At 36.7% G+C, this 17452-nt stretch overlaps 1 protein-coding gene across 1 annotated transcript; it reads right to left on the reverse strand.

The window, feature by feature from the left end:
* Positions 1-573: 573 nt before the first annotated feature.
* Positions 574-16882, reverse strand: LOC128712256 (muscle calcium channel subunit alpha-1-like). Its single transcript, XM_053807152.1, has 26 exons — positions 16816-16882; positions 15850-16609; positions 15528-15773; positions 15126-15385; positions 14863-15056; positions 14284-14797; positions 13698-13923; positions 13394-13604; positions 13170-13290; positions 12866-13073; positions 12670-12755; positions 11638-11764; positions 10209-10505; positions 10055-10142; positions 9456-9563; positions 8314-8421; positions 5774-5826; positions 5543-5689; positions 4746-5217; positions 4577-4678; positions 4318-4506; positions 3300-4226; positions 2864-3237; positions 2717-2769; positions 1167-1285; positions 574-801 (listed from the first exon to the last, which is right to left on the reverse strand). The coding sequence occupies exons 1-26, from the start codon at positions 16880-16882 to the stop codon at positions 574-576; spliced, it is 6285 nt and encodes a 2094-aa protein (XP_053663127.1).
* Positions 16883-17452: the final 570 nt, after the last annotated feature.

The following is a 17452-nucleotide window of genomic DNA, read 5'->3' on the forward strand; positions in this document are numbered from 1 at the left end:
GTGTTTTTTGTGTATTTTGAAATTTATTATGTCTCATTTTCTCAAAACCCAAAAGATAATACATCCAAAAAACATTGTTTAATGCCTTTTTGTATTTCAATTTTTCCTTCTTAACAATGCTTGTATTACTCTCAAAACTCATTTCCGACTAAGATCGAGCTAAGGTTGCAAATTGTTGAATATCAGATGTATGTGTTATATATACTGTAATGAACGTTTACTTCTTCTCGTTTTCCTATTTTCATCATTGCTTCCACATCCGTTGGTATTGCATATCCCGTTTTATTCCGTGTGGCTACGGGTTTATTTCTATTTGATGATGGCGTAACAGATATTAAATTCACGACCGGCGGCAAGAGAGCAAATGATTGATACGTTCAGCCTCTTCATTAAAATGTTTTCAACTGGATTGTTGTGCGCTTTGTGATAAATTTGATATTAACAAATTTTGTTGCAACATAAACAAATAACATCTTTTTAGGGCTAACATTTAATGAGGAAATGAGAGCTATTATTTTTAGATAAAAGATATCCGCCTGCGGCGACGACTTGTCTTATTAAGTTAGTTTGGTGCTATAATAGCGGTTTTTGATTCTTATTGTTCCTAGTGTTGGTTCCGCGCTTGGGTTGGCCTTTCAGAGGTGCGCCGTTTTTTCTATTAAAACGCTCTTCCAGCATCAGTTCGTGAGCTGCCAAATCCATTTCTTCTTGTGTCATGTCTAGCGCCTCTTGCATTTCCATTTGAGCACAATGAACTAAATCGAGATCACAATATTTACCCAGTCCCTGTTGCGCCAGTACCTGCAAAACAAATTACGTGATGAATAATTTCGAATACAAAGTTGCATCGTCAATTGTGCATCGTTAATTTTGCGCCATGTTTATATTCTGTTCTGTTTAGCGATATTCTGTGTGTTCTGTATTAGCTATAAAATATGTAAGGTGTTGACTTTATGTATGACTTCATGGCTGTTCTTTCGGAGGGATAAGAACTAAGTGGCCTAGTCGAAAGTAGATTCGTTTGGCACGAGGGTCAATAATTCATTATTTTCGGACGAGAAACTGTTCATGCTGCTGCGGCATGAGATGTGCAACACGGAATAGAAATTCTTTGCAAAAAACAACGCCCAATTCAACTTAGACAATTGATAGATCATTATACTTACTCTGCCCACAAGACTTTCGGCCGACCCTATAACTTCGCCCGACATTTTATGGGTTTCTTGAGGACTACTCGGCGTTGAGTGAATAAGACGATCTTCTTCGAAATTAGCAACTTGACTATCTGTAAACAGTAGAAACAACCGAGATCATCGCATATTAAATAATTGATTAAAGATGCTCATTTCACACAGAGTCACGAACCGTCATGATACTAAATTTGGCCGAATTTTTCAATGATTCAAAGTTATTACGTGACGTTCAATATACAAGAACCTTCGTGTATTGTCACGATCGTACAATGAAGTTAAGCAGAACTCGATGTATTCGTTTTGCAATCTTAAAACCTATGCTACGATATTTAACGCTGTATGATTTCACCACTTGTACTTCAAATGTACAGTAAAAGTAGCTCAGAATTCTACCTCTAATTCAGAAAATAACGTGTCAGTTAATGTTTTAACATTGCAATAATATACACGTTAATCGCATGAGTCGTCTGCTGTAACATAAATCAGATATCAAATATATCACCTTTCTTATTCACTCGACTTTCTAAAGCTCTTTCTTCATAACATTTAGAAAGATAAGGATTGTATTTCAGTTTTTGTACAGAAAAAATGGAAAAATATATATTATTTGCCCTTATCATTCAACACATTGAGTTCTCACGATTGCATAAAAAAATACATCAAGTAATGCTGCTAATAATGCTATTAATTTACTTTATCAAAAATAATAAAAGGAAATTCATTGTTAATCAAAAGATTAAGTAAACAAATAGGCAGAATTGAAACGATTTGACATACAAATGAGAAACGTGTTAGAAATGTGAAAACACAACACATAACTATCTATCCACCTGTATGTGATAGAAACCTTCTAAAACCATAACTGTTTGATGTAAACCTATCCAGGACAGTGAAAACAAAAGCTTGTAAATGTTTCATTTATCATTTGCCAGATTGCTTGACATTTTTATTTACTTATTTTTATTGTGACGGCTTATAGCCGCATTATCAGATTGCTTGATATACTGTACATCAATCGTAGAAATCAGCATAGGTGTAGGGATAAAGTCACATTTTGAAATGAACATAAGTCCAAATAAGAAAGACACGTTTCAATTGCTCTCTCGCTCTAATCAAGAATTACGCACCCACTGAAAACCACATGTTTAATATTTTGTTGCTTTGGATTGTTGGGCTCTCAAGAGACAGGTGATGGTGTTATCTGTCCACACCTTCGAAGTGGATGGCGTTACCATGTGCTGGATCTGTGCATCAATGAGATTTGTACGATTTGTTTCAAGCGAGGCGTCATTATTGACAAATGGATAAAAGAAAAGAGAAACACAAACGATAAAGTTTGCATTGTACTAGTTTTGCTTGCTCCAGAAATAATTAGGTTAAGTATTTCATACAGAAACAAATTTATTGCAATTATTCGCTACCAATGATCGCCATTATTTCCTCCGAAGAGCTTGTGAACATGGCTTGATGCGGTTCAGGTGTAAGCCCATTTTGTGGAGCCCAGTGTAGAATAGTACACTTACCAATCATTTTCATGTTTGATTTGTTGTGCGAGCCGATGTTAATACTAGTAGCACTGCAGAGGCATGACATTGTAAATTAATAGAAAAAAAGAATATTAGTGAATCGAGACCAAATCAATTTCAATTGCAATGATTGCATGTACTTACTTGGCAGTCACCCTTTTCAAGTTGATTGAATCATCTAAAACGAGTGGGCGAAGCGGAATGTCACCCGAATTTCCTGCGCCACCCGTCCCAAATCCGTTGCCGTAGCTTCTTCCTAGTGGTTCATCATGTACGGCATGCAAAATGCTTTCAGCTACATGATTGTAAGTATTAGAGCTGTTTACACAGTTCAGCTTTGGCTTTATATCTGTTTGGCTTGACCCATCGTTAGGTCCTGTTAAAACTGTATGCATAGCCGCAGAGGCGGCCATGGATGTGGCAGACATTTTATTGTTCGAGCTCCACTTTTGTTTCGATCCAAACGGACCCGGACGCCGAATGGACGACCACACATTGCCAAAGAGGGTATGGTTACGCTATGGGAAATAAAAGTTAGCTGCATTTTGGTCAATCTTGCTACTTCCACTGCACGACATACCCGATGCGATGGCTCCGGATTGTCATCACCAATTTCCTCCAGGTTGCCCGAGATAGCCCGCTTAAGTTCGGGACCCGCTTCATGTAACGTTCTCAGTCCAGCCTGCAAGGTCATAGTGCGCCGTTTATTCTGATCGCTGTTAAGCTTATTATCGTTCTCTTTGCGCTTTTTGAACCGTCTGAAGTAATCTTGTATCAAAAAAGTTGCATAAAATTTACCTACGGTTACCTCATCATCTACTCCCGGCGGTGGAACGACCTGATCCAACAGTTTCGGATTTGTTCGTTTCCAAATCTGTTTGATTGTATTCCGTAATTCTGCATTTGCATCATCGATATTGCCCTCGGTTTTGATTTTCAGTGAGGTGCGCACCACTGCGAACAATGTCGCATTAAACAGCACCGTACCGTCGCTGTTTAGTGGCATATTCATCGATACAAGCCGTTTACAGGCGACTCGGTGCGGACATAGCTTACCGAACCCGAGCGGTGGTGATATTTTGCGCAACAGTGTTACCACGTCGAGATGTTTGATGCGACCCTTCGCATCAGGATCGTATTCGCTCCATAGCCGCACGAACTCATCTAGATGGTGTGGTCCCAGTATGGACCAGTCTCGCGTAAGATAGTCAAAGTTATCCATGATGACCGCCACAAACAGATTTATGATCAGGAACGAACATAGTACGTAGAATGAGATGAAATAAGGGAAAGCAATGTTTGAGCCGCATCCTTCGGGCGAGCCTGCGTCATCTGATTTTGCATCACAGTTCACCTCTCCCGGACGAGCGGAACAATCGAGCATTATATCTTGCCAGGCTTCGCCGGTGGCTGATCGAAACAGAACCAATACCGCTTGTGGAAAGGTTTGAAAATTATTGTTTCGATGTATTGATGTGTCATCGTCCATAGCTATTTTTCCAAACACCTGAAGTAGTAAAGTAAATCGATTAAACCTTTTATAAAGAATCAGAACTTGTGCGAATACTTTTTGCAAATGGCTTTAGGGTCTGGCATACCTGCATACCAATTACAGCATAGATGAAAAACAACATCACTATTAGTAATGCAACATACGGCAGTGCTTGAAAGGATTTGATAAAGGTCCACAAAAGTGTTCGAATTCCTTCCCCTCTGGCCAACAGTTTGACCAACCGCATTACACGGAACAGTCGGAAGAAGTTTATTGAAATAATACTAGATCCACCCTGTAGTGAAGAGTAAAGGAAAAGTTATAAAACATAGTATCCTGCTATAACTAATATAAATCATTCTCACCTTCATTCCTTTACTAATGTTAACTTCTGAGTATACGATGTCGATGAAACTACCGAGCACAATTATAAAATCGAACACATTCCATGCATCTCCAAAATAGTTCTACAAAATAGAAAGTAAAACTTAAACCAAAGGCCAATTTAAACATGTATCGTAATTTCCACCTTACCTTAAACCTAAACGCTGCTAATTTAAAAACGAACTCTAGTGCAAACACCGCCGTGAAGATTAGGTTCAACAAATCGAGAACTTCGGTATAAATCTCTGGTTGGCGATAAAATTTCATCGAAAGGGTTATCGTGTTGATCATGATCAGTATAAATATCATATACTCAAATGGCTGCGAAGTAACAAACCACCACACTTTGTATTGTATCCTGTGTTTCGGTATGTAACGCCGTATCGGTTTCGCCTTCAACGCGAACTCTATGCAATTGCGTTGGTTCTTATCCAGATCGCAGTTTTTATATTCCTGTTCGCCTTCATTTTGGAATGTGACGATAACGAAACCGACAAAGATGTTTACCATGAAGAATGCTATTATGATGATGTATATTATGTAATATGCCGCAACTATTGGGCGGAAATTGTGTATTGGTCCGGAATCTTCTTCGTGGGAGTCGATCGACACATACAATAACCTTTAAAAAGAAAGTTGACAGTGTTTAGTAATAGAGCATTGTCTTGTATTTCTGACCGATGATGAATTCGATGAAAATATGGTAAAAAAAACCAGCAAAAAAACTCTAAGTTGAAAAAAATGACGTATCTCATTAACTAAAAATTATTACTGCTTGCTTATTAGCTAAACAACCAGCTGATACAAAAATAGAAGTTCATTTTTTAAAATATTAATAAAAATAAAAATAATAATAGCATTTTTCTAACCATAGTTAACTAAACCATTTCATCATCAAACCCAGGATTGTGAACATATTTATAAATTTATATCAAATTACTGCTTACCCAGGCCATCCTTCAAAAGTAGATACAGTGAAGAGAGTCAGCATGGCTTTCGAAACGTCGTCAAAGTGGAAACGGTTTCTAGACCAATATCTTTCTTTTGAAACAGGTTTATCTACGTTGCCATCTTCGTATACCAGATAAGTGCCACTGAAATAAAATCATAATATCATATGTAAACGTTTTAATCCGTCACTTGCGTCATGATTGGTATAGTTTTCATTTCATACTCACTGGCATTCTGATTCTTGCATTTTCGATCCATCAGAGCACGAAAAGAACTTGCCCTAGAGGAAATGGAATAAATATTAGCTTGACTGATTTTCGATTTACTGTGAAACTAAAGTATTTCAGTATAATTCACACCTGTTACAGGCGTTTAATATATAATAACCATTTCGTCCTACAAACCGTCAACTTCTAGTTTTGTAGTTTTATACAATAACAAGTATTACATACATGGGATTTATAAACAAAAAGCACATATAAACTAATACAGCTTTCAGTCAATTGGGATGCATTTATCGAAACATATTATGAACAGATGGACTGTGACATAAGTGAAACAAACAGCGCGGTTAGGGAAAATTAAAAGCATGCATTACATGAACACATATTAAAAAAAAACTATTCACACACTGACAACAACACATATGATCAAAGGATAGGAACTCAGAAATTTAAAATTAAGACAAACCAGGAAGCAAAGCTAACGAGGAAACATATATTACCAATTGCCAATCCTAAGATTAGGTTTTTCACATTAGTTTAGTTGCAATGCATCCATTATAGTATATGATATCAACAATATCGTAATAGAATACTACCTTAACAGGTTTTTAAGCGCTACTGCCAAGATAGATAATGAGGCGTGTATATATTTTTGACTAAAAAAAACTCAAGAAAGCATAATCATAACAATGATGATTGTCATAAAAAATTAGCAACGTTTAATGGAATTGCGTCGCGCCATGGTTTAATTGCTTAAATATTGTTTCCCACATGTTCTCATACGTAAATACTTACAGAAATTCATCCATATATGTTGGTAATGATGGCAAACGTGGAAAATGTTTAATCAAAAAATTTTGAAAGGTTGGTTCATCATCGAGATAACCAACAATTTATTTACTTTCCAACTAATTATCATTCTGCCTATGGCATCCAAAAATGGGATTGTAATAAATGTTTATGATATGCATATCAGACGTCCCAAACACGATGGGCCTTTATTGTTGAATCGCCCTGCGATTTTTCTTAATTAGTACGAAAAGATTGTTTTCTATTAAAAGTATTGATGTACCTATACCTATATCGTAAGAAAATTTCAAACAAAGATTTAATTTGTTTAATTTAAGGTAGTTTTAAACTTTTATCTTTTCCTTTTATTTACAGGTTTAGCATAATGGTATAGATTATTGTTTAGAGATTTTTTTACTGATGGTTGAAAATAATGTTTACATTGAACAACTATGGTTGTAATGATTTAATAGTTGACTGTAATGATTTGATAAAATAAATCGTCTGCACGGTAGAGGTAAATAACAACCGGTGATTGAAAATGTTTAAGTTTAGTTTTGACTTAGCTTATTTTCAGAAACAGGAACAGACACTTTTTTTCTTTTTGCCTCAACTTTCTCTATAAATACCATTACACCAAAACTATTAATGGTCTCTTGTTATGATATTTATTCATATTAAATATAGTCCATGATCTAAAACTTCAAATGTTCATTCACAGAGAATTATGAACGGAATGTTTTCTTAGCATTTTTTTCGATTTCCATTTAATTAACATGCATTTCGGCATGCAAAAATACTCGTGAATAAGTAATTTTACGGATGAGCAAGCTTTTAAGAAAAATAGTGACCATTAGAATTTTCTCTCTGTAAAAAAATTAATGGATCGTGACGAATTTTCTAAAACTACAATCTGTATAAAATTCATTCAAAATATCCTTAATATTTAAGACACAATTAATACTTGGTGGTAAGTCACCACGGAAATCGTATACAGTAGAGCGCCGATTATCCGTGCTCATCGAGGCTCGACGTTTGCTGGATAACATGGATCGGATAACACGGATAATAGGCTCATCTTCTTTTTTTTTTATAAAAATTAGTGTGTAATGTATCATTGGGAGGAATTTTTTAATCTACAATTTATTTTTACTGTATGTCTTATTGTTGCAAAAGAAATTATAGTCGCTTTTTATAGAATTTGCTTTTTTATCATATAAAAAGTTCTTCCGTCAACGATGTTGCAGGGAATATGTCAAATTTCCTTTGGGACTGTCATTTCCGAGCTGCCCGGATAATCAGGCATCCGGTTAAATGGCACCAGGATAATTAGCACTCTACTGTATGTTAATATATATTACTGAACAATAATAACAAAGTGTCGGAAAAAGTGATAAAGATGTCACAAACCACAACGGTTAAACAACATGAACAACAAAATTACTTTTACTATAAATATATATATACGTATATACATAAATGAGCAAATAAAAACTGTATGTGTATAGGACAACAAATGGCATTTTGCTACTACGTAACAAAAATTATGAACCAATATAACATATCAAGCTCTACTGAGAACAACTAAATTAACATCTTACATGATGATTCTATGAAATATTAGAAACAAAATATCATAAACAGTAGGGAATGAAAATAAAAAAAGTGTGTAGGTGGCAAAGTAGATCATATCATAGGCCTAACTAGACGGCTAAAGTGAAATAATAACAGCCAATAAACGAGCTATCAATTACCTTAAATAATTGTACTCCAATCACAGCAAACATAAACTGCAAGAGGTACGTCACTAGCATAATGTTGCCGATCGTTTTGATGGCAACTATCACACATTTTACTACGTACTGAGAAGAATTTGGGTGTACGGGAGAAAATTATAGTTAAAAAGGTTGCATTTTTAAATTTTTCATGGTTTTAATAATTTCTTTTCATAGCTGACAAGGAAGGATGTATTACGACCGTACTTGGAAATAAAAGTAAAATGTTTTTTCCTATTAATCTCAATTTAAACGTTGAGGCGCTTGACGACCTCACTGATTCAATACCGAGTAGGTCGTTTTAGTGTATTACGGCCTTACTTGGAAATAAAAGTTAAATGTTTTATAATCAAACTTTATGTTAAGATAACATGATAAAATTATGTCATATTCTCTCTATTAATATGTTTCATTTGGTTGATGAGCTCAAGTTTAAAGTTTTTCACTCAGTTCTTCCTTAGTTAATAGTAAAATGTAAGGAAGAAACGACCAATTTTTGTTGTTCAAGTTTATGTTCCGATTTTGTTCAAGTTCTCAGTTATTACCACCAGCTATTACCAGTTATTCCACCTTTAAATAAGTTCTTTATTTGTTTATGTTATGCTTTTTCCGTCTTTTTGTTAGATGCGGTTAAAAATTTAGATCTTGTCGATCTTCTAAAAACCGTTTTTACAGAATAGGAATCTGTTTTAATAAGTGTTACGATAATAATCAATCTCCAACCAGTATCTGTATAGCAATTGTTTTTTTTGTAGATGTCGACGAGATAAACAAAAAGAGAAGAAATACTGATACTGGCGTAAAATCCACAAAAAATAAAGCGTTCGTTTTAGAAAATCGCAAAGGGAATAAAATTGTAAGCTAATTATAGCTGAAAGTAAAAGCCTTGATTAAAACTATAATTGAAGAAAACATCAACAACACCAAAGGGAAATTAAGTATATAGCGCCCTTGTATGGGACACCGGATAGCGTTGAATATAATAAAAGTGGAAAACACAATATCAGGAAAAAACACAAGTAATAATCTGAACTAAAGAACAACTCAAAGTAAACGAAACTCCAAATCAAACACAAATCTCAATGTAACAGAATCACGTTGGGCCGCACTTTGCGTCCTACCTTATACAACTGCACTCCAATTACGGCGAACATAAACTGTAGCAAGCAAGTGACCAATACAATATTGCCGATGGTCTTTACTGCTACTATAACGCATTGCACAACATGCTGAGAATTATATAGAAGAATCGAAAAGTTAAAAAGACGTACTTAATGCATGAATCTGAACGAAGCATACAGTTCAACTAAATCTAGGCATACCAAATGCCCAGAAACTTTCTGGAAGCAAAGGCTAGCAGCTACATATCCGCTATGAGAATATAAGGAGACGTGTAAAGTCATGGACAGTGTCCTATAGTATCCATACTTAGCGTTACTTCAAATGCACTGCTCAAATGAGTGTACATTCGAATCTAATTTTACTCGAGTATACTGGCTTTCATGACACATCCTATAAGTTGTATCCTATACAGTTGTGTACACACGTAGAGCCAGTAAAAACAAATTAAACTTCCCAGTCAATGCACCACAGATATAAATCTTCCATGTTGAAAAGATCACCATAATAACCAAAATCAATCAAAGGAACAGAGTGAAGATCCACATTTCAATACCATTTGCTGGTCTCACGTTGTAAAATGTAACACTAAACATCTTACCTTCAATCCTTTTGCACGATTAATTGCACGCAATGGTCGGAGAACGCGAAGTACACGAAGTATTTTTATCACAGAGATGGCACCAGAACTAAAACGAATTACATATTATACAAGTTTGCAAACTACGCTTCGTAATATGTTTCATCGGCCTTACCTGAAGAACATTGATATCAGCGACACACATACGACTAACAGATCGAGCAAATTAAATGCCGATCGACAGAATGCACCATCGTGAAACAAAAATCCGTATGAAACCAGCTTCAACAGCAGCTCGATTGTGAATACCGATGTAAAGAAGTAGTCAAAATAGTTCAATATTTGATTCCTTTCGCTGTTCGCATTAAGTGGGTCTTCTGCCGCCAACATCGCCGACGAAAACATGATACAGACGAGAATAATGTTGCCAAATGTGCTATGATTACATAGCCAATGGCAGAATATGCGAAATCTAATGTAAAGGAAAAAAGACCAAGCGATATTAGTACTATTTTGTAAGATACTGCTCGAAAGGTTTTAACACTGAACAAAACGGGGCATGAATCATTCGTTAGGTTTACGCGGGTAAAAACAATTATATTTACAGGAAATAGATTATCGATCATTCCATATCATTCCAATTTTTGCATTAATCATGTATATTTTAAGTTCTTACTGAATCGTTACATGATCGATCAACAGCTAGAGAGCGGCGAGGGTACTGTCGTTATGCTTTTTTGAAAATCATATAAAACAGTGCTTAAGATTAATAGCATAATCAACCAGAACAACCGTTATATTAAATTGTTTGGTCTATAAAAGTTCTTGAACCTCATTTTATACTAAAGCCTAACAACTGAAAATGAACAATGAAAAGTCCAGCAATTTCCGTTCCTGCGTTTATTCAAGAAAGGAAATATAACCGGTATGTTGAAGACGTTAACGACACTAACATTGATTTAATTGAAATTTCCGAAGATGTTCACGCAGTAATACACAACGACTGACCATTGTAAAAAATCATTAAAAATTTACATATCTAAACATTTAATGGCGTATTGTTAATTCAGAAGAATTTTCGCATGGGGACACGCATTAGTAACGTAGAGTTAATATATTAACGGAAAATCTATCAACAGCCCAAGGGTAAAATGCGTACTATTTCATCTTTAGCAACAAGGATATAGCAAGGAGAGCTAAAGAGCGCAAGGCAAAATTGCCGGGAGTTGCAATATTTTGCATCTGCCATTGATTGACACAGGAAGGGTAAGCAATTGCGATATTATGCTAAGTCAAAACTATTATCTATTATCAACCTGTTTGTCTTTGATAATATAAAAAATGCTGAACCATCCGGTATTGGTACAATTGTATTGATCACATTCAATTCAGACATACGTCGTGGCCTAGCCACTCTAAGCCCATCATCTTGTGAATCTGTATTGTAAAATATTGTAACAAAAGTAAACAGAAACAAAAAAACGCGTTAGTATGATAAACTTGGGGCACTCGACAATATGAACGAGCTTTCACGGTTTCCACATATCATTTGTATGAATTTCTGGTAAAGTCGTTCTATTTGTTGAGTGCCCATTTAAAATTACCTGTTGGTAGGCGAGAAAACGAGCAGAGCGTTCGACTTTGGAATGGGTTTTTTTGATTTCTTCACACTCAGTTCCGATAAGCGACGCGGACGAGCTGAAGCAGTGGGAGGCTCATCAAATGTCTCACCTAAGAAAAACATAAATTTTATGTTTCAATCATTTGTTTAGTTTTAATAAATTTTTAGTTATTAATTTGTATAATGTAATGGCGCAGGAAATGAAAACATCTCGAGCATAACCTCAGAATCTAAAGCTAAAACTCTTTTTCTTACAGGAGCTGTCGGGTATAGTAACACTAATGTTGTTATCGTTTAAACCATGCCAATACTTAGTCGGCTACACATAGTACATGCAAAGTCAGTATAGGATACCGGTGGATGAACATAGAGTACAGTGACAAGTGTTTATCGTCCATATAAAAGTGTTGCTATGCAGAGGCGCATCTTCCCAAGAGGGGACTACGCGGTCATTTAGGGTCCCGAACTTCAAGTGACAAAGTTACCAATAACCATTGGCGGATCCTATGGTATTGGAAGTAGGACGCGTTTATCGTCCATACAAAAGCTTTGCTATGCAGAGGCGCATCTCCCCAAGAGGAGACTACGCAGTTATATAGGGTCCTGAACTTCAAGTGATAAAGTTACCCGAAACCATTGGTGAATCCTATGGTATTGGAAATAAGGCCGCTTAAGGCCCCGTCATCAAGGGAGACTCTGAAGAAAACTAGAGTGCAAAAAGTGTCGCCTCTGTGAAAAATGAAAAGTGGAAAAGTGTAAAAAGTGTTGCAAAGTATTGTGCGTATTTCGTTACTTAGTTTTTTATAACACTTTTTCATCTAAATATCAAAATCAAGTTTAAAATGGCAAATTATATCAGAGCTATGTATCGAACTGTATCCTATATAGGCTTTGGGAGAATGGTTGTCAGAAGATCAATGATTTGTCAACGTATCGGTTTCTTCTCACTCCTTATAGAAGAAATCTAACGATTTACTTTTACTCGTTCTTTAGCATATTTGATTACTTTACAAACCTGGAGTGTCTTGCTCTTCATATCCTTCGTCGTCTTCTGCAACCGGCGTCTTAGAATCCGAATCATGACCATCATATTCATCAGATCTTAGATTGGGAAAAACATAACACCATTTCAATAAATAATTGGAATTAGCCATTTTTTAAAAATCTCTAAACAAACGTATAACGTAAAACAACCAAATAAAGTTACTCACATGTTCATAGGGTCATTATCAGAATCCAGATTGTCTTTATCGTGCTCCATAAATCCATCGTCCCCGTGCTCTGTTGGGGTTGGTTCGTGAGATAACTTTTCTTCCTCTCCCTCAGCATTTTCTCCTTCCTCCTTTTCAACAGTCGTTAGTGAATCCGCATCTGCCAAGTTATCGACAGCAATGGCTAAGAAAACATTTAGTAGAATATCTTTTGGTTGGTTGGTTAAGGATAACCATTGCTTATATATCAAAGTATTACGAAGTAGTATAAAAGGCATGTTAAATTAGCTTTTCGGAAGGATACAGTTGCCGCAAATGAACAGAATGATGAAATAAATGCTTGCAATAATTCCAAGCGATGCCACTCCTCCATATGCTTGAATTCCATCATACATAACTGCGTTCCAATCTTCGCCAGTGAGTATCTGTGTAAAAGAAAAAAATATTGGGCAATGTTTATGACATCCAACCTTATACTTAGACATCGCAGGGCTATGTATGATGTTGTGGTAAAAAAATGAAACTCACCTGAAATACCGTCAGCAAGCTTTGTACAAAGCTGTCAAAATTCGAACGAGGCTTATCGATTGAACTGTTAAAATTAAACTTTCCTCCAAACACCTGCATACCCAGCAGCGCAAAAATAACAATAAACAAAAACAGCAGTAGCAAGAGTGATGCAATGGATTGAATAGAGTTCAATAAAGATGCTACTAAATTCGAAAGAGATTGCCAGTACCTGTAAAAGGGGGAACAATAATAGACATGTATCAGTTTTAAAATGAAGGCCTTTTACGGTTGCTGCCTCAATTTAGCCTAAACAGACACTCACTTAGTCACTTTGAACACACGTAGTAATCGGACGCACCGCAGGACGGATACCCCGAGAGGAGGCATGATTTGAGTGCTTGTTAATATCATCTCACCTATGCTACCGATCACGACAAAACAGTCGAACCGGTTGAATAAGGATACAAAGTATCCCTGAAAACCTAAGCTGTACATTTTCAGAAGCATTTCCATAGTAAATAATGCTACGAAAAACATATTTGTGTATTCTACGATGATAATTAAAACAAAAAAAAAATAGATTAGTAATTCACTGGTTACATAACCCTTTTGGTAAAATGATGCATTTCAGTTCGTTTCGCTTAGTGCATCCTTAGTGAATTCTTGCAAATTACAATCAAAAAGTTCACAAACTGTGTTCAAGTTTTTCGCGTTAAACACTGCAGACCAAAGTCGTTAGATCCTATATATATTTAAATGAGTTTACATGTTTAAGGTTCTTTTTGGTTGGGTTTTACTATTACGAAAAACAGGAACGAAATTTAGTTTTTTTGTGAATCTTTCAAGGACATGTTGCAAGAACACACACCAGGGGCCAATGTAACAATACTAACAAACATAAACCTTACCTTGGAAATCATCCAACCACGGTGGCTGTCGATAGTGTTCAGTAGCTAAGACGCCGGTATTTAAAAACACCAATATGATAATAAGCCAATAGAATGCTTGCGATTTCACGGCTTTACGGCAGGCTCGCCGCAGTCGCCGATTGACACGATCGATCGATTTCCGTTTTCTGGAAAACCATGATTCATGCTGCACTTCACCATCTTCCCCAACGTTATCCGAAGAATCAAGTTCGATTGTATTTTTCATTTTTCCTTCCGGCATTCCACTTGCATCATTGTCCGGATCAATGTCCTCAGCTTGCGTAATCCAATCGAGATATCCGCGAAGGTCTTCTTCGATTTGTTGTTTTTCCCGAAGTTTTTGAAAATCCCCTCGGTTTTTCGCCTTCGTACGTTCTTTAGAAAATTCACCGCTCAACACACCAAGAATTAGATTCATCACGAAGAACGCACCAAGAATAACCATAGAAATGAAATACACCCATTGCCAACTGCTACCCATAGCATCTTCAATCTAGGAAGAGGAAAACATACATTCAAACACCTTTCCGGAAGTCATATCTAATAGAAGATACACACATAATAAAGCATATCCGTCCACCCTTCCAGTGTAACGCATTGGAAAACCGTTAACATAGACAGGCCGAAGTTGTCGAAGTTGGTGATTCCGAAATTGGGTCCTTCCCAGTAATATCGACATACCATTTCTGGCGATATGGTGTCACAATGAAAACCGTCTTCTCCACACGGATGGGGGTCATCCATTATCTCTCCTGCGATAGAAGCATTAAAATTGGAGATTATTTTAGCGATCAATACTAAATGGGTAATTGAAAACGTACCGGTCTCGTTGTGGAAGCAGGATTTGTGTAGTTTTCCGGAAAAAAGCTCGAGTCCAATGATAGCATAGATGATTATCACAAACAACACCAATAGGGCTATGTGTAGCAAAGGCACCATGGCACGTAAGATGGAATTCAGGACGACTTGCAAACTAGGTACTCCAGATACTAAACGTAATGGTCGAAGAACACGAAACGCACGGAGAGCTTTCACATCGAATCCCTCCTTCATTAGATTGGAAAGTGCAGTAGATATCATTCTGTAAAAAAAAAATGTTAATAACATTCCGTTGGGTGAAATTATACTTTTTTTTTTTATTTTGATTTCATCTGTTGAAATCGGCTTACGTGTAGACAGACATTTAAAAATATCTGCAATAATAAACGGATAATCATACATACCCTATAACAACAATGGTAAAATCAAGTATATTCCATCCATTACGTAAGTACGATCCTGGATGTAGTATGAACCCGTAAGCGATCAACTTCATTATACACTCCGCTGTAAAAATCACTAAAAATATATACTCGATCTTTTCCAGCGCTGCATTTGTGCTATTGGAATCACTGTTTGGAAAAGGGGTGTATACAGCTAAGGCAACACAGTTGGCAAAGATAGTCAGCAAGATCAAATATTCGAAGGGCCTAGAACACCATATTAAACGCACATTAGATGTACAGTTTGTACACACAACATTGCCGGATTTTGCACAACACTTACTTCCATTCCACTATAGCGATGCATAATTTCCGCAAAGGGTTAGTCCGAGTCAGACAAAACAAGGCTCGCATGGGTCGATCAGGCTGAGGCTTCACCCCTGCTCGTCTGGTAGGTTTTTTCGGCGCAATCGGTATAGTTGTTCCGCCTATATTGATTGCTCCGCCACCTGTTGCTCCCGCCGGGTCTGATCCAACTCCAGTGCCACCACCATCCATCTGCCCATCGGTTAATCCAGCTCCGGTCAAGTTGTGATTGAGACCACCTCCCAAACTAACATCGCCACGCACTGCACTGTTTACTAGTTCGGTGTCATCCATTTTTGCCGCTGCTTGACTCATTGCCGTTGTGGACCGCAAAGTGGTTTGCCATACATCGGATAAAGAATGTTGCCGCTTGAGAAAAAACGAACGCGATGAGCTTTTCTTATGTGGACGAAGGGATCGCACTTTTCCGCTGGCCGATTCAGAACCTGAGTGATTTGGCACACGTGTTTCAGCGGAGCCAGCGACTTCACTTTCGATCCACTTTTTTGATCCCAGTGATTTGTTACGTGAAAATGGTTTGTTTAATATGCCAAGAAATTGATTATGCTGCTCAGGCTGTTGTTCGCTGCCTTCCGGAGATATCCGAGGTGCTAGGGAGTACGAAGCGTCGGATGTATGAATTGCACCGATCAATTTGTTTCCCGATGCAAACACATCTTTAAGCTTGTTCTTATTTCTTCCTTGATTCGAATTTGAAATATTAACCAAAAGATCTCCTGTGGAATAAAGAACATAAAAATGGTTACAACACATCCGTTAGTATCCATCCATAAACTTATGTTAGAATGTACGTTGTTGTTGCACACACAGTTACACCACACGCAGGGAGAATATTAAATAGTGGATTAAATTTTCTAAGTGTTTAATTGTGCCTTGACTACGATGCAGTGACACAATTAAACATGATTCCAAAAACGCTTACCAATTGGAAAGCCTGTTGAAAGGCTTTTTGGCTGAGGATGTTCTGCTATTTCTGACGGAGGATCCATGTTATCTAAAACTATATTTGCTCACTGTTACTACCATTTCAGTACGACATGCACGAAACAAGGCTGTACGCTTGTTCCATCAATGTTTATTTTTCTCATTATAAGGAACCGTTTGTATGATTTGCTCAGCAAACCTCTGTCTTAGTGCTCCATCCATCTTTTCACTATATCTCAACACAGTTTTTTTATCTAATCCCTTAAAGCATATCTTCTGTTGTTTCGTAGAAGATCCACTGTACTGTTGACCGGTACGATTTGCCGATACAGTCCGAATGAATGCTCATACAATAGATTGATTACTTGCACAGTAAAGGATTTTTTTATATGATGTATAGCGCTACTGATTTGACGTTGCTCACTGCATTCGATATTGCAATGCTCGTTGCAGACAAAACAAGAACACACGCGATTCTAGTACAAACAAAAATGTTTTCTCGAAACCTTTCGCAGCTATTTTCACACATCACACTTGTATCATTCTATTTCGTTATCGTGCTAATCCACTTCTAATATCTAATGGCATTATAGTGTAGTTAAATAAAACATTTCATATCTACAACTATGGAACAG

Source organism: Anopheles marshallii, chromosome 3 (genome assembly GCF_943734725.1).
Source record: "Anopheles marshallii chromosome 3, idAnoMarsDA_429_01, whole genome shotgun sequence".
In the NCBI taxonomy this organism is placed as follows: domain Eukaryota; kingdom Metazoa; phylum Arthropoda; class Insecta; order Diptera; family Culicidae; genus Anopheles; species Anopheles marshallii.